The following is a 27,257-nucleotide window of genomic DNA, read 5'->3' as shown; positions in this document are numbered from 1 at the left end:
TAAGAACCCAGTTAAGTCATTTATTTTCGGCTCTAAGATCGACAGGCTCTGATTCTTTCACAAAATAGCGTATCGAAACCTAAACCAGAGGCGAACCCCACGGAGCGCCCCGCCGGCCCCCAAGCGCGGGCGTCCCGGCGGGCCTCGGAGCCCCGGATGGCTGCCGGGAAGTACAGTACGTTAGAGAAGCGAGTGCGAGAGGCTTATTGCGAGTCCCCGAACCTGGCGCCAAGCGGCCTCCGCGAGCGCTACTGCTGCGGGTAGTGAGGCTGCTGTGGAGCCTGGGGGAACGGGTAGGCCGGCTGCTGGGGCCCCGGGTAGGGCGGCTGGCCCGGGTTCGGCGGGTACACGGGAGGATAAGGCAGGCTGTACTGGCCGTACATGTAGGGGTTGTAGCCCACAGGCATCGGCATCTGGCAGTACCTGTGGAGGACAGACGGCAGCGTGAGGCGTCGGCGCTTCTCGGCCGGCCACTCCACCCCCTTCCCCCCCCCCCCCCCCCCCGTCAGCCACGAGCGTTACCCCGGGTATCCCGGATAGGTGGGGTACGGCGGTCCCTGGGCCTGAGACGGGCCCCCACCAGGGGCCGAGCCGGATGCGGGGACTCCCGGTGTGGGCGACGGGGCTGCGGCGGGGGCCCCGGACACAGCGGAGGCGGACGTTGTGCGGCTGGCCGGAATCACCGGGGGCGGCGGGCGGGCTGGGGGCTGAGGCTTAGCAGCCGGCTACGAGAGATGGGGGGAGGGGGGCCCATTAGTCCGGGGGAGGCGGCGGCCCTCGAGATCAGGCGCAGGACAGCAAGGAGCCGGCCCGGAGACCCCCGTCCGCTCACTCACCAGCATGGTCCTGGGTGCCGGCGTGGGAGGGGCGCCCCCAGCCGAGGCCGAGGACTGGTAGGCGGGCGCCGGGAGGGCCGGGGCGCTGGGCTCGCGGGCGATGCTCTGCTGCAAATCCCTTTGAAAGAGCAAAGTGAAAAAGATGGGGGAGCGTCCGGGGCACCCGCACCCGGCCCCGGGCCTAGAAGCACCCCACAGGCGCCCACAATCCACCAGAGCCTCGAAGGCCAAGCACAGAGGAGAGCAGGGCAGCAAAGGGCAGGGAAGGCTTGGTGACCTTGGCCTCTCGGGTTATCATCGCCTCGGATAAAGGCCCGGCGTCCGTCCATAAGCCTCGAAGGGGACAGCAAATGCAGAGATGTGGACAGCCTAATCCCGAGCCAGACCCGCACACAGACACAGACAGACACAGAGACACAGGCAGACACACAGACCCAGACAGACAGACCCCGCAGACACACACACACACACACACATAGACCCAGACAGGCACGCACGCACACACACACAGACCCGCAGACACACACAGACCCGCAGACACACACAAACACACAGACCCGCAGACACACACACACACACACACAGACCCGCAGACACACACACACAGACCCGCAGACACACACACACACAGACCCGCAGACACACACACACAGACCCGCAGACACACACAAACACACAGACCCGCAGACACACACACACACACACACAGACCCGCAGACACACACACACAGACCCGCAGACACACACACACACAGACCCGCAGACACACACACACACACACACACCCGCAGACACACACACACACACACAGACCCGCAGACACACACACAAACACACAGACCCGCAGACACACACACACACACAGACCCGCAGACACACACACACAGACCCGCAGACACACACACACACACACACAGACCCGCAGACACACACACACACAGACCCGCAGACACACACACACACACACAGACCCGCAGACACACACACACACAGACCCGCAGACACACACACACAGACCCGCAGACACACACACACACAGACCCGCAGACACACACACACAGACCCGCAGACACACACACACACAGACCCGCAGACACACACACACACACAGACCCGCAGACACACACACACACACACACACACAGACCCGCAGACACACACACACACACAGACCCGCAGACACACACACACACAGACCCGCAGACACACACACACACACACAGACCCGCAGACACACACACACACAGACCCGCAGACACACACACACACACAGACCCGCAGACACACACACACAGACCCGCAGACACACACACACACAGACCCGCAGACACACACACACACACAGACCCGCAGACACACACACACACAGACCCGCAGACACACACACACACACACAGACCCGCAGACACACACACACACAGACCCGCAGACACACACACACAGACCCGCAGACACACACACACACAGACCCGCAGACACACACACACACACAGACCCGCAGACACACACACACACACACACACACAGACCCGCAGACACACACACACACACAGACCCGCAGACACACACACACACAGACCCGCAGACACACACACACACACACAGACCCGCAGACACACACACACAGACCCGCAGACACACACACACAGACCCGCAGACACACACACACACAGACCCGCAGACACACACACACACAGACCCGCAGACACACACACACACACAGACCCGCAGACACACACACACACACAGACCCGCAGACACACACACACACAGACCCGCAGACACACACACACACACACAGACCCGCAGACACACACACACACAGACCCGCAGACACACACACACACACAGACCCGCAGACACACACACACACACAGACCCGCAGACACACACACACACAGACCCGCAGACACACACACACACAGACCCGCAGACACACACACACACAGACCCGCAGACACACACACACACACACAGACCCGCAGACACACACACACACAGACCCGCAGACACACACACACACACAGACCCGCAGACACACACACACACAGACCCGCAGACACACACACACACACACAGACCCGCAGACACACACACACAGACCCGCAGACACACACACACACACAGACCCGCAGACACACACACACACACACACAGACCCGCAGACACACACACACACACACAGACCCGCAGACACACACACACACACAGACCCGCAGACACACACACACACACAGACCCGCAGACACACACACACACACAGACCCGCAGACACACACACACAGACCCGCAGACCCGCAGACACACACACACACAGACCCGCAGACACACACACACACACACAGACCCGCAGACACACACACAAACACACAGAGACACAGACAGACACACAGACCCAGACAAACAGACCCGCAGACACACACACAGACCCGCAGACACACACACACCCACACACACACACCCGCAGACACACACACACAGACCCGCAGACACACACACACACACACACAGACCCGCAGACACACACACACACAGACCCGCAGACACACACCCAGACCCAGACAGACAGAGCCGCAGACAGACCCACAGACAGCTGAGCCACGTACTTGAGGAGTTCGTCCCTCTCAGTCTTGCGGGCGAACACGATGTCGCTGCACTTGTTCTGGAACTTCACCAGGATCTCGGTCAGCTGGTTATAGAACTGGGGGCAAAGGGCAGAGCCACTGAGGGGGTGCCGCACCCCGCTCCTCAGCACGAGGGGGGCTGGGGAACCGCAGAAAGGCCCAGCTCCGGGGGTGCCCCGCAGTCTTTGGCCCCTTCGGGGCACGAGCAGGCGCTGGTGTTTCCGGCCCTCCCAGGGCCAGGGCTCCCCCATAACTCGGCCCCAGAACCCCCGGGGGCCCCTACCTTGGTGCCCTCCTTCAGATTGTCCACGAGCTCCACGAAGTTGTCGTAGGCCGTGGCCAGGTTCTTCAGGACCTCCTCACGAAGGCTCGCCTCGCTGTTGGACTGCTTCATCTTGGAGAACTCCTGGTGGGAGAGCTGGCCCGAGACAGACGGAGGATGAAGGGAGACGCCCCCCCCGGCCCCCCCCGGGGCTCAGGACAGGCCTCCCGCGAGGGGCGCCAGCTTCTTGCCCGCCACACTGGAACGAGCCTCCAGGCCTCTGCCGGCGTCTCCACCCCCCGGGGCCCACCTGGACGCGGTTGAGCAGCTCTTCCTGCTTCTTCAGAGACTCCTGCACTTTGCCGGTGAGGCCCCCGTAGACGCGGTCCAGCTCGGTGACGCAAAGGGCTTCCTCGTGGATGGCGCCGTCCTGCGCCAGCGCCGCCAGGAACTTGCTTCTCATGTCGAAGGGGGTGGCCTTGAGGTCGCTCTCCAGGCGCTCGCGCTCCGCCTTCACGTCGTCCAGGCCACTCAGCAGGGACTTGAGCACGTTCACGACCTGCGAGACACGGCGGGCTGCGTCAGCAGCCTCTCCCACAGCGGAGGACCCGACGTGGCCTCCCCCCCAGGGCAGCCCCGAGGCCCTTCGGGGCTGCCCATGCGCCTCACAGGAGCCCGGCTGGGCAGGGACTCTGGCCGAGAGCCCGCGTGTCCTCCGGCCTTCAGCTGTGCCCCAGCCCGGGCCGGGCCCGCCGACACGGAGCCGAGAAGGTCGCCCCGACGTGGGCCTCGGCCTCGGTGCGGTGGGCCGGCCGCACGGACGGGACCCGCCCCGGCGCCCTCTCTGGGCCGAGCCGGTCTCACCTCGCTGCCCTGCAGGGTCCTGGCCGGGTTGGCCGAGGGGATGGCCGCATTCAGCTCGGGCTCGGGCTTACAGAGCAGGGCGATGGTGTCGCGGTGGGAATGGTAGCGCTCCCTGACCTGGCCGTCGGCCTGGATGGCCTTGTCCAGCACCCCCTGGAAGTTGGCCCCCTCTAGAGAAGGCAACGAAGAGCCGTGTCGGCAGAGGCCCGGCCCGGCCAGCCCACCCCCGCGGCCTGAGTCAGGGCTGCGCTAACGCTCCGAGCTTCTGGTGAGGGCAGCGCCCCCGCACGCCGGCCCCGCGGGCCCGGGCCCGACCGCCCCACTCGCGGGGACCCCCGGCCCCCAGGCTCACCCGCCCTCAGAGGCTTGTACAGCTCGTTGGACGGCGTCCTCTGCCAGCGCTCCTTGAACTTGGCCTTCAGCTCGTTGTCGGTGGCTTCCTCTTCGGTCAGCAGCCTTAACGACTGGAGAAAAAGGCAGAGGCTGTCCCGTTCCGGCCCGGCCGAGCCCGGCCGAGGGGAACCACCCGGGACACCCCAAGAGGAGGGCGGGCTCTCGTTGAGGTGACACTGTGTGCCCGCACGCTCCCTCCTCTCTCCTCCCCACGTGCAGGCCCTCCGTGGCCTCCCGAGCTCTCCGACGACCCTCGGCCCAGCCTCCAATAGGCGCCCCCCTTCTGGACGTCCCTCGCTCAGCAGCCACCCCCTGGCACGTCAGGAGCCTGGCCCAGGGTCACGCGGCCACAAGGGGGGCCGGGTCTGATCCTCCGGCCGATCCCCAAGAACACAAGCCCCGGCCCCGGAGACCCTCAGCAAGAGGCCGCGGCTTTTCTTGGCTGCCCTCCTCTGGTCCTCTGACAGCCGAAGAGCAGAGCGCCCTCTCCCCCTCCCCCGTCTACTCCATCACGAGCCTCTCCTCTCGGCACCAGAGCAGGGTGCTTCCTGCCAAGGGCTCTCCAGGGGCGGCTGCTCTGAGGGAGACGTGCCTGCGGGAGCCGGAGCACGAGCCAGATGCCAAGGGCGAGTCCGTCCGAGCACCGATGGTCTCTAAGGAGAGCCTGTGGCCTCAGACGAGGGGGCAGCCGGGCGGGCAAGACCCCAGGGCAGGGCCTCACGCCAACAACATCGCAGGATGAGGGGAGCCCCCCCCCCCCCGGCGCCACAAGACACAGACGAGATGTGGGCAGAACGCGGGGCGAGTGACCGGGGAGGGGTCCCAGTGCCGATGGTCAAGGGTGGGCCCTGGGGGAGCCGCCCCCACTCTGCCTCGTGCCTTGGTTCCGGAGCCGGCTCCCTGGCTCCCCGGCTCTCCGGCCAGGGGACCGTCTCAGGAGCAAAAGGCATTCGACGACCAGGACGGGGAGACAGCTTTACGGCCCTGCTCGAGGCATGGCCGGGGAGCTGAAGCGCCTCTCCTTGCTGCTCAGGTCCGGGGGGGGGAGGGGGGCGCGTGTGTAACATCCTGGTCAGTCACTTCCTGCCTCCACAGTCCTCGGCCTGGCTAGACCCTCGGGGCGGGGCAATCCCTCTGCTCTGACCTCGCTCTCCCCCTCCCAATTGGGGTGTCCCCAATCTTTCCTCCAATTAGAATCCAGATGACCGAGTGTCACATCCTGTTGGCTGTTCTCTAAACTGACTGGCTTCATTTGACGAATTGCTGTTAATACACAGAAATCTGTTTCCCGCTACAGTCGGGGTCCTGGGCCGAGCCGAGGGCCCGGCCCACCTTTTGCCCCTTGCTCGAACCTTCGGCTCTCCTTCCGCCCGCCACACGGACAGGAGAGTTAAGCCCCCAGGGGCGGGGCGCTGGCTTTCCATTTTAGAGCTGAGAAGCGAAGCGACTGCGGCCTCCTGCCCAGGGTCCTCCCCGCTCCCAGCCCGTCCCCGCAGGATGCCTCATTCGCCCATTCCAGGCCTCCGGCGGAGGAAGCCCAGCGCTTGCTCCAACTCACCTCATCCAGGATTTCTCGGTTTCTCTGCAACAGTTCAGGAAGTTCTTGGATCAACTGGTCAACCGTCTGGATCCCCCCTTGTTTGATGACCGAGGCAGATTTGGTCAAAATGGACTGTGGAACCGTATCTCCAGAGATGTCTTCGATCGCCGCGGGCAGATTGAGAGACGCCAGGACCCTGAAGAAAAGGGAACGGCATTCCAGCACCCGTGCCGTGGACAGCACGCCGAGGGACCTCAGCCACAGCTACGATCCGCCGGGGTCCTTGGGGACCCCGAGAAGCCAGCCCAGCCTTTGCAGCCCAGGCTTCTGCACGTCTACCCAGGGACTGACGGCAACACAGGAAAGCAAGGACAATGGGGAAGCGTCTATAGGTCCCATTTGCGCAGAGCGAAGGCAGAAGACCTGGGCAGGAACAGGGACGAGACCCAGGACGTGTCCAGACAACAGCTGAATGGAGGAAGGAGACGAGGAGGGCCACGGAGGAGGGCCACGGGACACGCGTGAGGAGACGAGGAGGGCCACGGGGCACGCGTAACGATCCGTCGGCCAAGTGGACTGTGGAAAAGCCAGTGCCAGGGAGCCAGCCTGGGGGACTTGAGAGCACACTGGGCAGAGGAATGGGCTAGAGAGAGACAAAGATGATGGCACGGCCAAATGGAAAGGGCCACGGGCGGCCCAGATGGCATGAAGCAAAGCTCAGGAAGATGATATGGGAACTCGAAGAAACCAAGGAAGTCACCCAGGGAGAATGGAGGGCCCCGCGGTGAGAGGGCACGAAATGGAGAAGCAGCTGGCAGAGAGGGGGAAGGATGACGGCAGGGAGCAGTGTCACAAAGGCCACAGAAGGCCAGAACGAGGAAGATCTGCGGAAGCTGGGAGAGCTGGCTGGAAGGCAGAGGGATGGCAAGCTGGAGGGAGGACACTCGCCCGTGTGGCAGCAAAAAGGAAGCAAGAGATGAGGAAAGAACAGAATTCTGGTTAGGCAGCTTGGAGAAGAGGGAGAGAAGCAGGGAGGATGCAGAGGGGCTCTGAGACGGAGCATGGGCCAGTTCCCAGCGAAGCAGCTGGCAGGCCCGCGGTGGAGGAGGCTGGAGGAATGGGTCCCGGAGGCCTGAAGGGAGAAGGTGTGCGGCAGCCCCTCTGGGGAACCACAGAGTGAATGAGCCACGCACGGAGGAGCTGCGTGAGGGCCCGGCTGAGATCAGATCGTCGAATGGGCCATGGGTGCTCGGGACAGGTGCAGAAGGCGAGAGGCTGGAGGACCTGACGGGGTTCAAGCAGGAAGGGGGACAGTGAGCAGCCTGCCAGGCACTCACCCATTGGCCAAGTTGGTGGCTTCTCTCATTTGGGCGATTAATCTGTTCACCAACTCGGCTTTCCTCTGATTGGAGCAGGCCAAAGAATGCTGCACAGCCACCGGGACCATCTTCTCAAACAGGTCTGTAAGCCGAAGGAGCATTTCAAGAGGATGAGGAGCCAGACTGGGCGCTGCCATCTCCCCCCAAATCTGCCTGACCCCCCCGGAGCAAAGCAGACGGGAACCGAATTTTCGGCAGCCACGTAATGCTGAGCAGCCCAGGCGTTTGGCTTGTCCCGCGGAGGAAGGGTCATCTGGAAGACGGGGGAACTTGGGGGAAGGACGTCTGGCAAGAGTGACGGAGGCGGAGAGCCCCAGGATGAGCTCCGCAGCCCAAGCCACCGACCCATCCCTCCATCCCCGGCTGAGAAAGACCCCTAGCCCAAGGCTCCGGAGACACGGCCTCACCCGTGCACTGCGTGTACGGAGGGGTGCCTATGTGCGTGCGTGGGCAGGCAAAGGGCCCTCCGGCACTAAACTGTGTGGACGCCCTGGCTGGTCCCTCACCCGGCCTTTCCCCGTTACTCCTGGAGGCCCTGAAGTCAGGGCTTCTCCCTCCCTCCTCCGCTGGCTGCCTAGCGCAGTGGCCTCTCCAAACCACTCCAAGGAAGCCCCCTTTAGAACACGCCGGGAACCTCCTCTGGAGAAAGGCCCTTCCCCAGGTGCGGCTCACCCGTGAATTTCGGACTCAGAGGCCCGTGGACGGGGGTAGCTTTCACAAGCGTGGCTTTGCCGATCGGCTCGAGATCCTTCAGGTCGGGAACCCGATCGTGGTAAATGAAGTCGTTGTCTTTCTTGGCCGCCGCCAGGGCTCGGCTGATCTTGTCCGCGAAGTCCTTCACGTTGACGTACTCGTCATACCTAGACGCCACGGTTTTGATCAGCTCGGCCGCGTGCTGCAAAGCGAACGCCAACGTTAAGCTGGCCGGATGGAGGGCGTGGCCTTTGGAGGCCCCCTCTCTGACGTAGAATCAGCAGTGATGATGGTGAGTGGGGATGGCTAAAAATGGCTAAGCAGCCCCGGGCACGTGGTTTTTATTTTGTACCCTCTTTATTCCTTGATTTCTAGTGATCATTTAATAAATCCCTTAAAATAGAATATTTTTATTGAGATTTAAGTTTAACAGTAGCTCAGTGGATGGAGAGCCAGGCCTAGAGACAGGAAGTCTTGGGTTCAAATCTGACACTTCCCAGCTGTGTGACCCTGGGCAAGTCACTGCACCATGTTCACCTCAGGCTCCTGGGCGGGAGTAAGCCTTATCTTTGCCAAGAAAACCCCAAATAGAGTCATGGAGAATTTGGAAACAATGCCACCAATACCCTTCAGACTAGTGACTGGGGCCGAAAGGAAAAACCAGATGGAGCCTCATTGTCTCTTTTAGACATTCAGGAGAATCAGAGTCTGGGGAGCTTCTGCCCTCTCCCTGCCCTCCTCAGCAGGCCCCCAGCTCTCCAAGGTCTCTGACAAGGGTGCCTTGAAGGGGGGGGGGCCTCCCCAACACTGCCTCTTCTTGGCCTGTGACAGGAGAACAAGGTGGGTAGGAGCGGTCACAGCCACCCCTAGTACTCATCAGAGGGGTCGGGACAAGGCCAAAGACGAGGGAGTCTGGAGTCTATCTGGAAAGTCCCGCGGGGGGAGGATCACTAGGACCTGAGGATCCTCTGGGATAGGAGGATCACTGGGCAACCCCAGACCAGAAAACAGCAGCCTGGCCAGGCTAGGCTGAGCTCTAACCCTGACCAGCAAGGCTAAGAAAGGTCTGTCCATCCATCCGGCCATGCCACCACGGACCCATCACTCCGCACAAGGAAGGGCTCTGGAAAGGGGGCTTTTCTGTGACCTGGCTCGGAAATTGGCCTTGGGAACATCCTGCCTCGTCGCCCCCCACAACTGGCTCGCCAAAGCATCCGTGAGGCTGGGGCAGGAGGAGCCCGGGGCCCACTCCCTGCCCTCCCCCTTGGCCTCCAAACCGAGCCCCAAGCGCTGGCTCTAGTCTGAAGAGGGGCCCAGGACCCACCTCCCTGCTCGAGTCTCTCCCCAGCCCCCGCCTCGGCTCCCCCGGGACCCAGAGCCGGTCCCAACACTTCCTGGGTGACCCTGGTAGAGACACAGCCCCAGAGTCACAGTGCCCTTGTCCTTGCTCGTCTTTCTCCCAAGGGGGAGGGTCTGCGGGGGCAGAATGTGCACGTGGCGCCCAGCCGGGCCGATTCCCAAGTTCGGCCCATTCTGTGTCACAAGGGGCGGCCCGCTGGGCGAAGAAGGCGGAACCGCAGGGGAAGCCCAAAGAGAGAGGCCACCCCGAGGCCCCTCGGCCACCCCCAGCGCCAGCTCACCTGCAGCCTGGCGATCTCCTCCCCAAACTTCTTCTGCTGCTTGGCCAGCACCGCCTGGTGGTATTCCGCGTGGGCCTGCATCACCGAGTGCTTCGCGGCCAGCACCGGGAACACCTCCTGGAGAGAGAGAGACTGACCAGGGGGGAGTCCGGGCGTCAGAGACAGCACGGAACGAGGACAGAGAGGGGACGGCCAAGAGTGGCCCCGGGTGACCCCTTGCGGCTTCCGCTCGGTTCTTCTCCTGGCTAAAGCGGGGCTCCAGGCTGGGCTGTGGGGAGAAAGGGAGGCGGCGGCCCTGGCCTCACCACCCCAGAGCGGAGGCTCCATGCCCCTCTGCTGCCTGGGCCACTGTGACTTGCCCCATTGCCCTGTCCACTGTGCGTGTGCCAGCCTGTGCCCAGAGTGGTATAACACATACATGCACACATGTGGACACACACACACACACACAGCAATTACACGGTTTCCCAATGGGAGGGGGGGAGACTCTCTCCAGGAGCTCATCTCCACATGCACCCATTCCCTGAAGCCAAAGGGTGAGGCAAGGCTGGGTGCACCCCATGTGGGGGCCACACACCCAGTCTGGACCCTGGCCCAAGGGGCACCTGCCTGCTCGTCCCCCATCCCAGCCGGATCTCTCCCCCTGGCCTCCCTGGTGCACGTACCCCCGGAGCGAGAGGGCGCTGGCAGCTGGCGAGGAGGAGAAATCCCCCTTGGAGTAGAGGCCGTTCTCCACTCCCCTTTCAGAGATCTCTCGACAACTGCGCTTTTTCCCATCCCCTGCCTGTGTCTAACCCCGACTCTCAGGTCCGAAGGCCAGGCTTCCCGGCCTCTGCCTTCTTTGGAAACACGAGAGTCTCAGTTCTGGGCCCCGACAGTCCGATAGTCCCCTCCCCGCCGTGCCTTAAGGTCCGGCACAGTCTAGGCACACATTTCCAGTTCTCCAAAGCTGCGCCCGTGCTTCGGTCCAGTCTGCTTATTCAGATATGCCACAGGGAGGCCGGGGCTCTCCCAGGAAGGGGGGAGGGGTCAGGGAAGAGTCCAAGGACCCAGGCGTCCACTCCAACAGCTGCACTAAGAATGCCGGCTCTGAGCCAGTCAAACATGCCGCGCCACACAAAGCCAGATGGTGTCTCCCGCCCAGAGCATCGTCCCTGGGGCGATGGGCAGCCTGCAGAGCCCCCCCAAGACTCACCTTGGGGAGGGTGTCCTTGTACTGGCACTGCTTGCAGGCGTCTCCATAGTAGTCAGCAGCCTGGTTGGCCAGCTTGGCGATGATTCCATCTTTCATCTTATCTGAAAGAAAGAGGCCAGGATGTGTCTGCACAGGCGTGCTCTGGAGCGCGCACACACATGCACACCCCTCCTCCAGCACGTCTCCAGGCTTGGTGCCATCATCAAGGACTCCCTACTGTGGCTCCTCAGCATAGAGATGTCCCTTGGACTCAGGGCAACCTGGGCCCGGCGGCCTGTTCCCCTCCACCCTCTCATGACCGGCACAGTGAGTGGCTGGCAATGCTCTCCTGCTGCGAGAGGGCACCGGACTTCCAGGAAGATTCCTGAGTCAGGCCCTTTGGAGGCTCAGACCCACAGCCCTCTTACCTCATCAAGAGCATCAGTGCCCACCAACTCGATCAAGAATGCAGCATTGGCTTTGACCCAGCCATAGCACTGCTGGGTCTGTACCCCAAAGAGATCATAAGGAAAAAGACTTGTACAAGAACATCTATAGTTGTGCTCTTTGTGGTGGCCAAAAATTAGAAAATGAGGGGCTGCCCTTCCATTGGAGAATGGCTGAACACATTGTGGTATCTGATGGGACACTCTTGTGCTCAAAGGAATGATGAACTGGAGGGATTCCATGTGAACTGGGACGACCTCCAGGAAGTGATGCAGAGCGAGAGGAGCAGAACCAGGAGAACAATGTACAGAGACAGATACATTGTAGCACAGTCGAATGTAACTGACTTTGCTACCAGCAGCCATGCAATGACCCAGAAGTATTCGGAGGAACTTAGGAGAAAGAATGTATCTACATCCAGAGGAAGAACTGGGGGAGCAGAAATGCAGAAGGAAAACAACTGCTGGATCACATGGTTTGATGGGAATAGGATTGGGGATGGAGACTCTAAATGATCACTCCAGTGCAAATGTCAATGATATGGAAATAAATCTTCATGTAACACACAGTGGAATTGCTCATTGGCTAGAGGAGGGAGTTGGGGGGAGGTGAGGGAAAGAACATGAATCTTGTAACCATGGAAAAAATATTCCAAATCTATCTAAATAAATAACATTTTCAAAAAGAAAAAAACATTTTCTTAATTTAAAAAAATTATAAAAAGAATGTGGCATTGGAAACGTAGCCTATAGTCACACCCCTGCCTGGCTCTGACCACTCTGCTGACACTACGACAAGAGGCCCAGGGTGAGCTTTCACTGGTTTGTGACATCCTCAGACACCACCTGGTAGAGTGGAGAGAGGAAGAGGCCCAAGTCCAAACCAGGTTTCCCCAGGTTATTGTGAGGCTTCCGTGAAATGAGAAAACTCTCAGCAATAAGGTCAGTCATTCGCTCCAGGGAACAAGTGGCCACTCACCCCCAGGTTCAGGGCAATCTTGAGTCATGCCCACAAGGGCCATGAAGGAAGCCTGTGGTAGAACTGACCAAGTCTAAGGGCCAAGGTTGGGCAAGGGAGGCCCTACAATAAACTGGCAGCACCACAGCCTGAGCCCATCTCCAACCCTGCCTACACTCTGCCAAACATGCCCATCAGGAGGAGCTGAAGCCAAGGCCACTGGGCAGGATCTCACTTGAGGGCAAGGCCTCCTCAGGATAGGGGAGAACCCTGGCATTCCCCCCCATACATGTGTTGCTCCCCAACCCCAAGAGAAGGGATCTGGGGCCCAGCCTGGAAACACGGAGCCATTAGAGCACTCTGGATCCACTCGCTACATCCAAAGGATGCGCCCAATTCCCTCCTGCTCCGCCATCCGACCCCCATGAATGTTAGTGAGGGCCTGAGGGCCAGACCCATTCCCCAAAGTGCCGGTGTCCGTCCCCCCAGCCTGGTCTGGGCAACCACAACCCTCCTTTCTCCGGCTAGGATCCACAAGGGCCTTGGTGCCCCAGGCTCATCCGCCTCCCTCCCCCTCTGGTCTGTCCCCAACATAGGAAGGAGCCCCCCAATCGCATCCCCTGCAGACAGGGAGCCCACCCCCTCCCATGGCTGCTCCCCCTTATTCATGCTGACTCCAGCAGCCCCTGGAGCAAGTCAGGCACCCACCCAGGTTTGAGCCAAAGCCCCTTACAGAAGGTGGCTCTCCAGCTGCCCTCCCCACGCTTCTGGGGACAGATCCCCAGTGGTTGATGTCATGCTTCCTCCGTCCAAGTTCCAGCCTCAGACTCCAGCTCCCTCTCCCTGGAGCATCTCCACCCAGATATGGCACCCAACAAGGACCGTTGGCCAAAACCTGACATTCATTTGGCCGACAGCCTGGACTGTCCTCCACCCTCCCTGCATGGCCTCTGGCAGCCTCGGCCTGGCCTTCCTACCCTGCTAATCTCCAGACACTCAGTTCTAACTACGCACTCTAACCCAAGGCCTTTCTATGTCGAACAGCCAATCTCTCTCCTCCTCGCTGTGCTCTCCTCCCTGCCTGACCTCCCGCTGTGGCCCATTCCCAAAGGGTCAAGAGCCCCCATACGAAGGTCTCCCTTCACACCCTCTCCATGCCATTCGAGCAACTCTGATCTCATCCTACAGGCCTCTCGGGGCCTCAGAATCCCCAGCATCCCCCACGGCTCAGCTGGCGCGCTCCCTCCTACAGAGGCGGACCTCTTCCGAGCCTAAATCCATCATGTCCCTGCCGACTGGGCCAGGAGGTCCTGCCCACTTTTGCCAGCGTGTGCCCGCAGGCTGATGGCGCAGCCCCCCGGACCCTGACCCGGGCACCAGCAGATCTTGCACTCACCTCTTGTGGCTTTGAGAAAGAACACTTCCTGGGCCTGGGCCAGCATGATGAGGCTCAGGGTCCCGGTGGTGTCCGGAGCTATGTCCGAGGTAGGCTCTCGATTCAACGCGGACAAGACAGTCTCCTTGATGTGCAGAAAGGCGCCGCTGGCAAACTGCAAAAGAAAAAGGAGCCTGAACAGAGGCACGTTGACAGTGTTCCACGGAGGATTTCTCAAAAAGCCAAATGCTGCCACGAGAGGCGTAAGAGAGGCCAGGGTACAAGGCCAGGCCACAGGAGGCACAGAGCCTCCCGGAGGACTAAGGCTGACGGGGTTGGGGCTTCCAGGTGATGGTCGGCGGGTCCAGCTGCCCACCTGGGGGAGTGCTCTCTTCTGTGGTGGGCACTAGAGTGGCATCAAGGGTGGCACAGAGCCCTGGGCCACACTACAAAGGAAAGGGTCTAATGAAGGCGCTGGAACACGCTGAGATGCACCCATGGGCCTCGCAACAGGAGCAGGACTGAGAACAGAGGGGAGGGCGCTGCTGCTAATGCCGGGAAGTAAAATGCAGGCAAGACAAAGCAGACACGAATGCCAAAGACAGGACAAAGACGGTTCTATTCCGCTAGACCCAAAACCTGGATCCGCAGCAGCCCCCAAAAGGGCAGGGCCAGGGACTCCTCACTTCCAACGGGCCCAGGCATGCCACCCCCACAGAGAGGATAACAACTGCCGACATAATGGACCACCTTTTGAAAAGCACAATTGTCCCAGGATTACAGAAATCCCCCAATGGAGACAGGACAGAGGACTGAGCCCTGGCACCAGGCCACAGGCTCCTCTGGGCTAAGGAATGTCTCTGAGAAACAGAGAGAGACCCCAGGCCTCAGGGGTCTGGCACGTGGCTGGGCCAAGACGTCTCTGGAAACCCAGGTTCCTGAGGCCAGGCCTGGGAAGAGGGATGTTTACCGGAGGGCTGCTTGGGGGACCGAGCGAGATGTGGCTACATCACAATCCTGTGAATCAACAAGCAGATTCAGCAGAACATTAGCCCACGCAGAAGGTCATCGGGTTTCCCGTGGGTCAGGCAGTTTCAAATTACTCTTCAGCCTCCGTTCAATCCCAGCCGGAACCATTCTGTCCCCATGACCAGCGCTCTTCCTCGATAAATCAGACGGTCTTGGCCTCCCTCTCGGCAGCCTCTGAAGGGCCTGGGACCGACCCAAAGCGAGGACCAGAAGGGTCCCCTCCTCAGGTTGCCAAGGCATCTTCCCAGGAGAGGCTCCAGGATGGTGAAGGCCCCCTTCCCCTGTTGTCCTCCTCTCTCAGGATCCCTGAACCTGCCCAGCCATTCTTTCGCCAGTCTCCCTTCCGGGACTTCCTCTGGATCCCACCCCCGAGCTTCTTGCTGACCCCTAGCTCTCTTCTCTTCTCTCTTGCTTGCACTGGGTGCTCCCCTCAGCTCCCATGAGTTTAAGTGGTCTCTCCCAATCCGAACAGCCAATCCCAGAGCCTGTCCTGGGCGCCCATCCTGCAGCCCCACGGACATCTGGCTCAACAGTGCCAAAATGAGGGGCCCCCCTTCTCCCCAAGTCTCCTCATTGCAGTTAAAGCCACCACTCCCCTTGCAAATGTCCAAGGGTCCAGACCTCAGTGCTGACCAGATCTCGCCACCTCTGTTGGCCCCCTCCCGCCATCCTTGCCAAAGCACCTCCTTGGGACAGGACCCAAGCCCCTCTCACCAAAATGACCATACTGGCCCACGTCTCCTCGCAGGCCTATGCATCCCACCCACAGCTGCCAAGGCCGTTCCCTGGGACAGTGAGATCCCTGCCCCTATCCATCAACTCCAGAGGCTTGCTCGGGCCTCTCGGAAAGGACCCAGGCTCCTGTGAGTGATGGATCTCACGAGGCCTTCCTGAGGTGGCCTCCCTGGGAGCCTCCCGCACCATCCCCGCTCCCCTGGGGGTCATTCTTGGTCCCAAGCCTGGGGCACTTCATTTCTGCCACATGGTAGGCAGCTGCACTCATGTTCTGCGCCCCACAATGAGCAGTCCCCTGTACCCAGCACAGTGGGTGGCACCTGGACAGATGGCTCCAAGGCCAGAGAACCGATCTAGGATGAGGGGCCTCCCCGCAGGGAGAGTGAGCAGCTAAGCCAAAGCCAGGCTCCAGGGCACCGGGCATCTCTTCAGGGCAGGACGGGCCCTGGGGCTGGCACTGAGGGAAAGTGAAGCTGTAGCTAGAGGATACCATTTTGTAGAGGGTGAAGTCCCAAAGGACAGAAGGCTCAAGGCTTTGAAGACTTTGCCCCAGCTCGGACCTCCCTGAGAAAGGAGAAATCCTCCCAGGCCACCCTGATCCCTCCACACCTGAGAAAATAACAGCCACTCCCCAGGAATCCCCCTCTGACCCAGAGGCGCCTTCCGCTCAGAACTGAAAAACGGCCAACTGCTCATGCCAAGGAGCCCGAGGAGCAGCTGGCTAAAAGGGAGACCAACGCACCCACTCTGTGTGATGAAGAAATGGGCACAGACACGGAAGACCAGGAGCTGATCGATCGCCCGATGGCTCAAAGTGGGTGAGCGGGACACAAAGGGGCAGAGCCAGCCTAAGAGAGAAGGGCAGAACGGAGAACTGCATGCTTTGGGGCAGCAAAGAGCAGGGAAAAACCACGGCAGAAGGAGGGGATGGAGGAACCCAGAGAAACACGAGAAGCCACGTCTGCATGGATGTGAAGCCCAAGTAGCGGCGCCGCCGCACTGTGCCAGGCCCGGGGTCGTGGAGGAGGGGCCCAAAGGGCTCCGGGCACTCCCTCAGCTGCTCTGTTCTGTTCTCCTTTGTCACGGCACAGTCAAAGGCAGAGCCAAAGGCCTCACTTCCGGCGCGGTTTTGAGGAAGGACAACCCAGAGGCCTGACCCTGACGCTTGTGACAAGAACCAAGGTCAGAGCGTCTGGAGAGATGCAGAGAACCTCTCTGGAGGAGAGGCTTGGGAGGGAAGTGGCCAGGAGAACATCCCCACCACTTTCCTCCTCCTTTCCCAAAGGGGCCCAGGACAGTTGGAAGCCACAGTCTTATCAAGGGAGCCAGCTTCCACTAGAGCCAGACAGAAAGAATTGGAGATGGGGGTGGGGGGGATCAGGCACAGAGTAGGGCTGCCAGTGGGAAAAGGCACAGTGGCCAAGTCTAACTCCAGGGAGAAGGAGGAGAAAGAACAGGAAAGGGCTTTCATTTCAGCAAGAGGCAACACTCAAAATGGGGAACTGCCCCCCAAAAGTCACCCTACCCCACGACGGAGGAGTACCACCCCAAGGCCTCCTCAGCTCCGAAGGACATCGAGGGAATCAGCCAAGAATCCGCATCTACCCAGGGCTTTTTGTAGTGCTGGCGGGGGGCTCTCTGCCCCTCCGCTGAACATTGGAGGCCTGGGAATGGAGTGACCGAGGGCCGGGGCCCAAGAAGCCAGGAGCATGTCCCAAGTGATGAAGAATGAGCAGGACCAGGGAAACCAGCTGCAGCCTCAAAAGGCCCAAGAGCTGGGCAGGGTGCTCACTGCATGGCCCCCCAGAGGACTCGGCCCCACAAGGCCGGTCCCAAGGCTTGGGCTGGCTTTTTCTTCGAGTGGGGAGGGGGAGGGCCCTCTAAAACCTAAATTAAAGAAGAAAGGGAAGAGTCCTGCTGCTTCCCCCGTACGTGCACTTGGCAGCCCTGGGCCTCTGGGCTGGGTGTGGGCTTGTGAGCTCCGGGAGCCCGCGCCAGAGCCTCAGTCCGGATGGTCCAGGCTGACGGGCAGCAGGATGGGCGGCCTGGGAGGCCCCCTCACCAGAGTCTCCAAATGAAAGGCTGGCTAGCCACTCATCTCTGATGCCCCTCCAGCCCCCGGGCCTTTCCCCCAAAGGCATGCCAACCCCAAGTCGGTGTCGAGAAAGCGGATGGAGGGAAGCCACGGGGAGTTCAGAGAAACCCATGAATCCCTGGACGAGGCCATGCAAGGAACCGCATACCTGATAATGCTTAGCCGCGGCTTTCAAGCCTTCGTCGTTCTCCAGGTTCTGGTCAGCGGCAATCTGGCTGGCCAATGCCGCACAGTTGAACAACACACATGTCTTCTCATATCCTAAACTTGCAAGGGCTGTTTAGAAAAGCAACAACAGAAGGATAAATTCACCCCGTGGCCCTCCGCGAGGACCACGGCTCCCTCCATCTCACTCAGCCAGGCATCCCACAAACACCTCTCGTGGTGTGGGCAGAGGCAAGGCAATGGCAGCTGGACTCTGACCGAGTCGAAAGGCTGGAAGCAAGAGGGCATCTCGGCAGCAAGTCTCCAACGAGGAGCCCAAGGGAGCTCCTGCTGGACCAGAAGCCAGCAAAGGCCCCAAACCGGAATGAGTTAGCAAACCAATCGGTCCCAGGTCTCACCAAGTGCTCCGCGACGCACCAGGCACCAAGAAAACGCCGTCCTCCCCCTCTCCCTCCGACAGAGACACACGAGAGGAAAAAGCGAGGCCCGAGAAGGCCCGAGGTGCGAGCGACGCGACAGGACGGGACTGCAGGCGGAAGGCTTTCAGAGAAGGCAGTAAGTGAAGGGAAAAGCCAAAGTCGAGGAGGCACGGGGAGGCAGACAACAGTGCAAAGCAGTCCCAAAACACTGCACGGCAGCATCAGGGTTCAGAGATCTTGTCAGTCTAGAACACTGTGCTGGGAATCAAAGGAAATGGAGCAGGGCTAAAGTCTGAGACCCTCCGGTCCAAAAAGAAGCTCACACACATATTGGGGGGGCCGATGTGTCTGGGACTCCACCGGTAGAGAGAATCCCTAGGGAGGACAACTCCCTCTCCCAATGCAGGTTGGCGCCCCTTCTGACGTCGAGAGAGCTCCAAGAGGGTCTGGGGCTTTCCAGGCACATCAAGCCTGATCCAGTCAGAAACGGGGCTTGATGTCCCCCATGTCCCTGCCTCTGAGGCCGGCCAGCCCCCTGTGAGCTCGGTTTGTATAAGTGAATGTTTGATAGCAGATGTCCATGTTACTAAATGTTCTCTAACTAGCTAAGGCAGAATATTCCCCAAATAAGGGCTGAGTGCCAGAGGAGACCAGGGAAGGAGAGAGCCAAGAGGGATGGGGAAGGTGTGGCCCAAACGAACATAAAGGAGGGACCTGGGGGCTGCAGGGCAAAGCAGGGAGAGAAAAGGTCCAGGAAAGAATGAGAGTGAAAGGGAAGGACCGAAATTACAGCCAGATGGGGTCCTCCAAAGGCTGGCTAACCAGACTACAGTCCATGAAGACCCTACACGATCCCAATAACCACAGCAATAAGAAACAATAACCACAATGATCCAGAGGAGCATAGGGGGAAATGGGGGGGAGGCTTCTATGAAAAGAGGCCAAGCAAGCACACTCAGGAAAACAGCCTCATATACTTAAAACACTCTACGTGGTGTGAAGATGGGATTAACTCTTCCCTTGCCCACTTTTACATTTAGTCAACAAAAAGCGAATACACCGCTACTTAACCCTAAAGTAGGGGAAGTCTACAAACTATTAACTAAAGGGGTTTGCACCTTCAGAAGCAGGGAAGTCCTAAGCAAATTCATAGACTACAACTGGTCCCCTAAAGTGGAGGAAAGAACAGGAAGTGACATAAAGAAGGGTCTTTTAAAAGTGGCCAAAACTTCCTGCTACAAAGTCTTCACTCTTTCAAGGCTTTGGAGGCTGGTGGAGGACCTTCTTCAGCATGAACCTGGGACTCTAGTATTTGGTAAGACTATTCTTGGATTTTCCCCTTTGGACTACAATGTGGGTGAGTGAAAAAGCTGTCTCCTTTCCTGGCTTCTAGAGAGATTAGTTTCTGGAGAAGGCCACGTGGTCAGTGGAAGGTTAACAAGCCCTGCCTGAGTTGAGCCAGGCACCAGAGAAATGTTTAGGGTGACAAGCTAGACTGCTTACTCAACCCTCTTTCATATTTCTCTACTTTACTCTTTCCCTCTATTTTGTAAATAAAGCTAAATAAATAAAAAGTTACTTTGACTCAAGTTATAATATCGGCGGCCACATTCTCTTATATTTTGTCAAACCATATTAATTAATAAATAACCCCTACAATGGGCAGGAGCAAGGTGAGGGAACAGCCAGTTTGAGGACTGCATTGGGATTCCCTAGGGAAGAACTCCCACTGGCAGTGCATGGCAGTGCCAAAGGTCCGACATACTGAGGACCGGTGGCCAGAAGGAGTCAAAAAAGGACCTGAAGTGAGGTTCAGCTCCCTCACCACAATACAGTCCTGGGTGGAAACGAAAACCCAAGACTTGGGTTGCAAAGGATAGTTAGACTGGCCAAGAGGCCCAGAAAGAGTCAGGAACACACATCTTGCTCCTTCTCAGCAGAGCCTGAGGATCTGGCACAACCGTGTTTCTTTCTCTTTTTAAATCTTTGTTACAAGAGACAACTTTCAGTGGAGGAAGAGGAAGGGGGATATTGGGAAATGAAAGAAAAACAATTTTGGAAAACTAGATGGGGACTATGGGACAAGAATCTTCAGGGAAAGGGGGGGTGGGGGAGTGATGAAATTAGAATTCTGTTTTATTGCATTAGGAAGTGGTTTGGAAGAAGGATGACAATTGGACACATTTCCCCTCCCTCTAGGCTAGTTTTTCCCCACAACAACCAGCTAAGTGCTGTTAGAATGGACCAATGGAAAAGCCTCAGGCAATACCAGGAAGGGGGAGAGGATTCAAAGCACGTCAGAGAGCAAAGTCCCCAGCAGCATGCAATCTGGGCAGCAGCCCAAAGGAAGGGAGGCAGGACAACAAGATGGAGCAGACATGAAGTGAGCATGAGACATAGCCAGAGTCATTAAGAACTCAATCTAGACACAAGCCTCACCTCTGAAGCTCATTACCCAAGTCACAGGTAACTCCTTGGGTTCTGAGATCTATAGCGGAAGAGATGGAGAGGCTGCACCCCACCTAACAAGGGAATTCCCACTACTAGCCTCTGTCTGCAAGGCAACAGAATCTCAAAATAAAGACTACAGACCTAGTTTCTCAGCATTGGTTTTCATACAAATTACCTACCCAGCTTTACAGACCCTCCGAAGAGCGATCCTTTGTCAAAAGCGTCCTTCCAGGAAAAGGTCAGGCAGATCTGTATTGGGAAGAATAGAAATGCAGTCCCTGAGCGGTCAGGAGGGAAGGATCCAGAATACACTCTGAATAGAGGAGATGGGACCCAACTCCACACAGAAAAACACACACACGCCCACCAGATCAAAGTGAGCCTCCTCCCCACTCACTCTGGAAAAGAGCCCACACGACACTCAACGAGAAGTCACATTCACGTATGGCTGTGCAGACAAGTTGGACTCAAGCGCCCAAACACAGGAATAGAAATGCATTAGCATGGTCAACATCCGAAATGCTCTTTGAGAAGAAGTGATGCCAAGCCTTGGTACTGAGTCATAATGGCAGCATGCTACTCATCTTCTAAATTAAGAAAACTGGCCAAAATGCGTTTAGGAGATGTCCGAGCTACATGTAAATCATGCTCTTTGATTCTCAATGGGCTAAGGAAAGAAATTAAGAGATTCTTAGAGGGCAAGACAAAAGGGATACAAATGCAGCCCCAGACTTTACCGTCTGCCTCTAACAGGTGGGAATGAATAGCAGATTTCTAGGCAATGTGGTTTCCATGAGAAAGGGGATTCCAAAAGAGAATGAACTCTCAAAACTTCTCCAGAGACAGCTTCCTCTCACTAAATATTAGTTCCAAAACCCTTCCCCCCTCCCCATTCCAGCTCTCTATCCCAAAAAGCATAAGCAAATAGATTATTTCACATGCCCTGAATTTTAAAGAAACAAAAATAAAATTTTTACCTGGTTTTCAGAAAATGGAAATTTGGGCTCAATGGAACAAATCTGATCATAATACCTAAAAAGCAAAACCAAAATGAGTAACTACTACAGTAAGACACTGCACATCATTTCCAACCCATTCTGTACAATCCAAAGTCAATTAACTCCTCAGCAGTGAATTCAATTCACCCTTGGCTCTCTTAATGGGACCTCTGTTCTCTTGAAGGCAGCTCCATCCCTCACTGTCCTGTCCCAAATCTTGGCCCCGTGTGCCACTCCAAAGTGCAGAGAGCCTTTGGTTTCCCATGACATCCCAAGGATGCTCAAGAGAGACCTGGGGCAATGCCACAGGCATTCTTGAATGCTATTCTTTGCTCAGATTCTCTAGAGTTTGGCTTGGGTTCAATGCCCATCCACACCCACTGGGCACTTCACTCTCAGAATCCACTGAGCAACACTCCATCATGAGTCTTTGATGACTATCCTGTTCAGTGACTCATACCCACAAACTACCGACAATCAGTCATGGCAAGCAGAAAAGCCTTCAATTCAGGGGCAGTGTAAAATCACTCACTGAAGCTCTGCAATTTCCCACAATATTTACAGAACTAATTAAGGTAGCACATGAAGTAACTGATGTAAGCAAGAGGCAAAAATTAGTCCTTCAGTTCTCCTCCATCCCCAAAAATTCATTTACGGAGACTACAAACTGAAGTGGTTTGGGGCCAAGGGGAGATATGGCATGGTCCCAAAGCCAAGCAATTCTCCATATCTGGGAACAGCCTCCCCAGGACATAATTCTGGCTCCACTTCTCTCGTCCCATGGCCTCTAGGAACTTCACTATCACCTCCATGCTGATGACTCCTCTAGATCTCTCCCTGATAACTTCCCTGAGCTTCAGTCCCACACCACCACCTGCCTAATGAACATTCCCCACTGCATATCTCTGTAGGCATCACACCCCAGTGGGTCCTCTTCTTCTCCCTCCCTCCAAACCTATCCATTTCTGAAGGGACCACCATCAGCCTCCCAGATCCATAAGCTCAGCACTAGTCTGCCCTCCTCATTTGTTCTCACCACACACGTCAACGAGTTGCCAAATCTTGCTGTTTCCATCTTTACAACATAACACCTCTCACATCCAGCCCTTCTCTTCGCTACCTACACTAATAAAATCACAGGTCTTTGGGGTTTTTTTAGATCTGAGAAAAAGAAGTCATTCAAATTTGAAATGTGAAAAAGGTTTTGGACAGAGTTGAAGCAATAAACAAAAATACACATACATCAAATGTTTGCAATGTTCCAGTAAACACCCTTCATTCACAATAGATCAAAGGATTCTCCACTGAGAATGAAATGTTCCTAATATTCCTATTTGCAAAATAAATGCCAAGTGCAAGATGATTGGGGAGGGGGTAAACTGTGGCCGGGGGATCAGGAAAGGCCTTGTTGGGGAAGGTAGCTCTCGAACTGACCTTTGCAATAAACCAGGGAGTGAAGACTAGAGAGAGGAGAGCCTGGAGATAAGCAAGTTGTGGAGTTATCGTTCACTCCTGTCTAACTCTTCAATGCCAGTTAGGGATTTCTTGGCAAAGACCCTGGAAGAGTTTGTCATTTTCTTCTCCAGCTTACTTTACAGATGAAAAAACTGAGGCAAAGACAGTGAAATGACTTGGCCAGGATCACCCAGCTAGTAAATGCCGGATTTGAACTCTATGATGAATCTTCCTGACTCCAGGTCCAGCACTCTATGCATGGTGCCACCCAGCTTACCTAGACAAAGAGACCATTGCAGCAGTCTAGGTAAGACATAATGAGGCCCTGAACTAGGCTGGTCACCACACAATTAGGGAAGAGGATGAACCCAAGGCATGTTGTGAAGGTAAGGCCAATAACGCTTGGCAACTGATCTAATACATGGGGGCAGTGAGTTCCATCAAGTCTGTAGACCCAAATGACCACAGGGATGGCAGTCCCTGGTTCAAAAGAGGAGTGAGTGTGAGGAACAGAGGGCTCCTTTTTGGACATGATGAGTATGAGATGAAAATGTCTGAGAGGCAGTTGGTGAAGTGAGGCTGGAGGACAGGAGAGTCTGGGGCTGCTTGTACAGACCTGGGAATCACCAGCTTGGAGATATTTAAACAGAGGGACAGGAGAGAGTGGAAAACCCAGAGAGGAATGAAAGGAAAAGTAGATGCTACTTTTGTGGCTAAGCACTAAGAGACAGAGAAAAGCCAGGCAGTCCCTGCCTTTGAGGGAAGATTTCTGCTCCAAATGGAGAGAAAGGCCGCTGGTCCTCAGAGTACTCCAGGGAACGTGGCCCTTTTCAGGGTATGTTGCATGGATACAAACCCCGATTCCTTTGACTGGGCCCTGAGATGAGGAGTGTGGCTGCTGAGGCAGATGAGGTTCTAGGGAGAATCTCCAGAGGACAAGGTGGGGTCAAAAGTGTTCATTACTGCAGAGAAGATTGAGAAAAGGCCATCCACCTGGGCAATGAAGAGACCCCTGGAAACTCTGGAGAAACCTGAGGTTGTCACCAGCCCTCAAGCACTACACAGCTGGCTCCCCTGTGAGCATCACCCTGGAAAGATGAGGTGGCTGATGGAAGCCCAGGGCCAAGTGGGGCAGGTGGCCAGACCCACTTACCAAAGCATCTTCAGCTGGGAGAGCAAGAGAAAGACAGAAAGACAGGGAGGCCACAAGGAGGAAGGACCACCCTGCTCCCTTCCTTCCCTGATGCAGACCTCAGCTCCCTCCTGGGATGCCACTTATCTGGTCATCATGACTCCCAGGACAACCAGAAAAGCTGGGAAGCAAGATGTCAACAAGCCCAGAGAGCCAGAGATCTGCAGTGGCACCTCCACCCATCACCAGGGGCAGGTGCCCCCTCAGACACAGATGCCAGCAGCGCTTCTGCTCTTGTCCCAACCCTCCCCAGAACTCTCCCTCCAGGTGCTGGCTGAGGCGCTGCCCCACGGAGAAGGGCAGAGCTTGGCCCCTCTCCCAGCTCAGCTCTTGGCAGCCAGGCTCCACCAAGACAAGAAGGTGTAAAACCACCAACAGAGGGCAGGGAGGCACCTAGCTCAGGCCAGGGTTAACCAAGGGAGGGCGTCAGCCCACAGGGCCTCTGGCCTCAGTGCAGTGTCCGGCAGGGGGTTACCCCGAGGGCCCCGGGCAAACACACCCAGAAAGCCGGAGCTAGAGGAGCAGAGAAGAGTCGGGGGGACAGGGAGACCCTGACTAAGGCCGGTCCAGAACGGCAGGAAGAGCCTCTAGTCCTGTTTTCACCCTGGGCCAGCCTGGCAGAGTCGTCTCAGGGGCACAAGGCGTGACTGCTGGCCCGAGGTCATCCTAGCAGACGCTCTAACTGACCTGTGGGTAGGTGACAGCCCGGTCAAGGGAGCCTCGACGTCGGCCCTGAGGACCCGCGTAATAGGGTCACCCCTGCGAAACCCTAGCCTGGCCGCTCCGCCTTAGGAACCCCACCCCCCACCCCAGTGCCCCTGACCGCATCCGACCCAGGTCAGGCCCGGACTTCTAGGCCGCGGCCCAAAGGCCCCCAGGGTGGGGCCCCTCTCCCACAGGAAGACGCGACCCCCCCCCGCAGGTCCCGGCCCCCAGAACCCCCTCCCTCGTAACCTCTCCCTCAACTTCTCCCCAACTTCGCGCTCACCGCAGCAACGTGTCCAGCGCCGCGTCGTGACGGTCCAGTGGTCGGCCCAGCGCGGCCTTGCGCAGGCGACTCAGCTCCTCCGCAGCCTTGCCAAACTGCGCCGCGTCCTCGCTGCCCGCCGGGTAAGTCTGCTGGATGAACTTGGTCAGCGGCCGCGCCACGTCCACCTCGGCCGCCTTCTTCAGGGGCGCCGACACAAACGACGCCATGGCCGCGACCCCGAGCTGCCCCGATCCGCCGCCGCCCACTCCCCGGCCCAGTCAGTCGGCCGGCACTTCCGCTCTCGGCCCCGCGCGGGCGCGCACGTCGGCTGCGTCCTTACGACACGCATGCGCCCTTCCCCGGAAGGGCCAGGCTCCGCCCCTCCGCCGCGTGGAGATTGAGTAGAGAGCGGGGCCTGGAGAAGAAGCGCCTGCGCAGACGCCTCTCTTGGCCTAAACGCCCTCTCCCGGGAGGGGCTGTGGAATGTGTTGCGCAAGTGCAGGCTACACCCAATCCAGTCTTTCCACCCTCAATGGACGGAACGGGGAAAGAGCCCGGACTGAGTACGCGTGCGCCAAATCCTCGCGTTACCCGTGTGGTGCGCGTGCGCGCGCTGTTTTTATTTGCACTACAGCACTGGGAAAAAAACCCTCTGAGCCCCTGTGCTGTACGCATGCGTGTGCTCGGGCCCCACCCCGACCCTGGCGTCCCCAGCCACGGGACCACCGAATGCGCGTGTGCAGACTCCGTATACCCTATCCGGAGTCACACGTTCTAGGGGAGGGGCAAATGCGGACTTGCCCGGTAGGGCATAAGAAAGTGGGGGAGGTTGGTAGGGGCGGGGCAGTCACTCAGTCCAGGACCTGGAACGCGGCCCAGGTTCTGGGCGTAGCTTCCCTGTTACTAGTGTTATTAGCAGTGGGGTGGGGGACGTGGGATTTGGCCCTTGGACTCTGCAGGGTCATTACCAGAAGGAAAGCCTCGCCCCTCCTCGTCCTGGCCCCGGGACAGGCGTTCCCCTCCCCCCTTCTCCCCCAGGTAGAGCCCCCACACGCTCTCCCCTGGCTGGAGATCCCAAAACAAGGCCCATACCCTCGGGCCCACCTGGCCTTCCCCAGTGGGTTAGGCACCTCCGGGGTGCCAGGATCCCGGGAGGGCCAAAGGCAGTGCCCTCCAGGGAAACAAAGGGGCAGCGTGTGCTGCAGAGACTGGTGGAAGGGCCTGAGGCTGCTGGAGGTCTCATTCCGGGAAACAGCAATCCCCGGGGCCTCTTGGAACGTTAGAGGCGTGGCTTAGGCGAGGGATACAGCCCAGTAGAGGGCGCTGTACTAGGGTAAAGAGCGACCAATAACCCAGAACCGCCACGATCCAGAATGGCTCGGCAATGGAGTTCCGATCATGGCGGTCCGCCTCCCTCAGAATGCCCGGGGCAGAGGCACGACTTGTGCTGCGCACGGCTTAGGGACTGGGGAAGCCCACGTGGTGGGCGGAGGCGGGGAGGGGGGAGGGACAAGGTGGGAAAGTTTTCGATTGGATCCTGGAGGCCACAGCTGGGAGCCCCTGG

The 27,257-nt window shown here is 58.2% G+C and overlaps 1 protein-coding gene across 2 annotated transcripts; it reads right to left on the bottom strand.

The window, feature by feature from the left end:
• Positions 1-26,303, bottom strand: PDCD6IP (programmed cell death 6 interacting protein). 2 transcript variants are annotated; one of them, XM_056803998.1, is made up of 18 exons: positions 25,712-26,303; positions 22,056-22,110; positions 21,258-21,327; positions 18,192-18,319; positions 14,206-14,359; positions 11,427-11,527; positions 10,232-10,363; positions 8,571-8,793; positions 7,857-7,980; positions 6,538-6,715; positions 4,939-5,050; positions 4,587-4,756; positions 4,033-4,281; positions 3,744-3,878; positions 3,443-3,537; positions 837-954; positions 523-725; positions 1-423 (listed from the first exon to the last, which is right to left on the bottom strand). In XM_056803998.1, the coding sequence occupies exons 1-18, from the start codon at positions 25,918-25,920 to the stop codon at positions 249-251; spliced, it is 2,631 nt and encodes an 876-aa protein (XP_056659976.1). In that variant the 5' UTR covers positions 25,921-26,303; the 3' UTR covers positions 1-248. The 2 variants fall into 2 exon arrangements, with proteins under 2 accessions (XP_056659976.1, XP_056659977.1); XM_056803999.1 differs by having other exon boundaries at positions 10,232-10,348.
• Positions 26,304-27,257: the final 954 nt, after the last annotated feature.

This window comes from Monodelphis domestica, chromosome 7 (genome assembly GCF_027887165.1).
Source record: "Monodelphis domestica isolate mMonDom1 chromosome 7, mMonDom1.pri, whole genome shotgun sequence".
NCBI lineage: Eukaryota > Metazoa > Chordata > Mammalia > Didelphimorphia > Didelphidae > Monodelphis > Monodelphis domestica.
This window is presented reverse-complemented; position numbering and strand designations above follow the sequence as displayed.

Bases quoted from the DNA above. Each gene is read 5' to 3' on its own strand.
- PDCD6IP (XM_056803998.1), bottom strand. From the start codon at position 25,920: ATGGCGTCGTTTGTGTCGGCGCCCCTGAAGAAGGCGGCCGAGGTGGAC. The intron at 6,716-7,856 runs GTGAGTGCCTGG...CCTTTTCTTCAG, and splicing joins GCCACCAACTTGGCCAATGG to GGTCCTGGCGTCTCTCAATC. The intron at 424-522 runs GTAACGCTCGTG...TGTCCTCCACAG, and splicing joins ACCTATCCGGGATACCCGGG to GTACTGCCAGATGCCGATGC.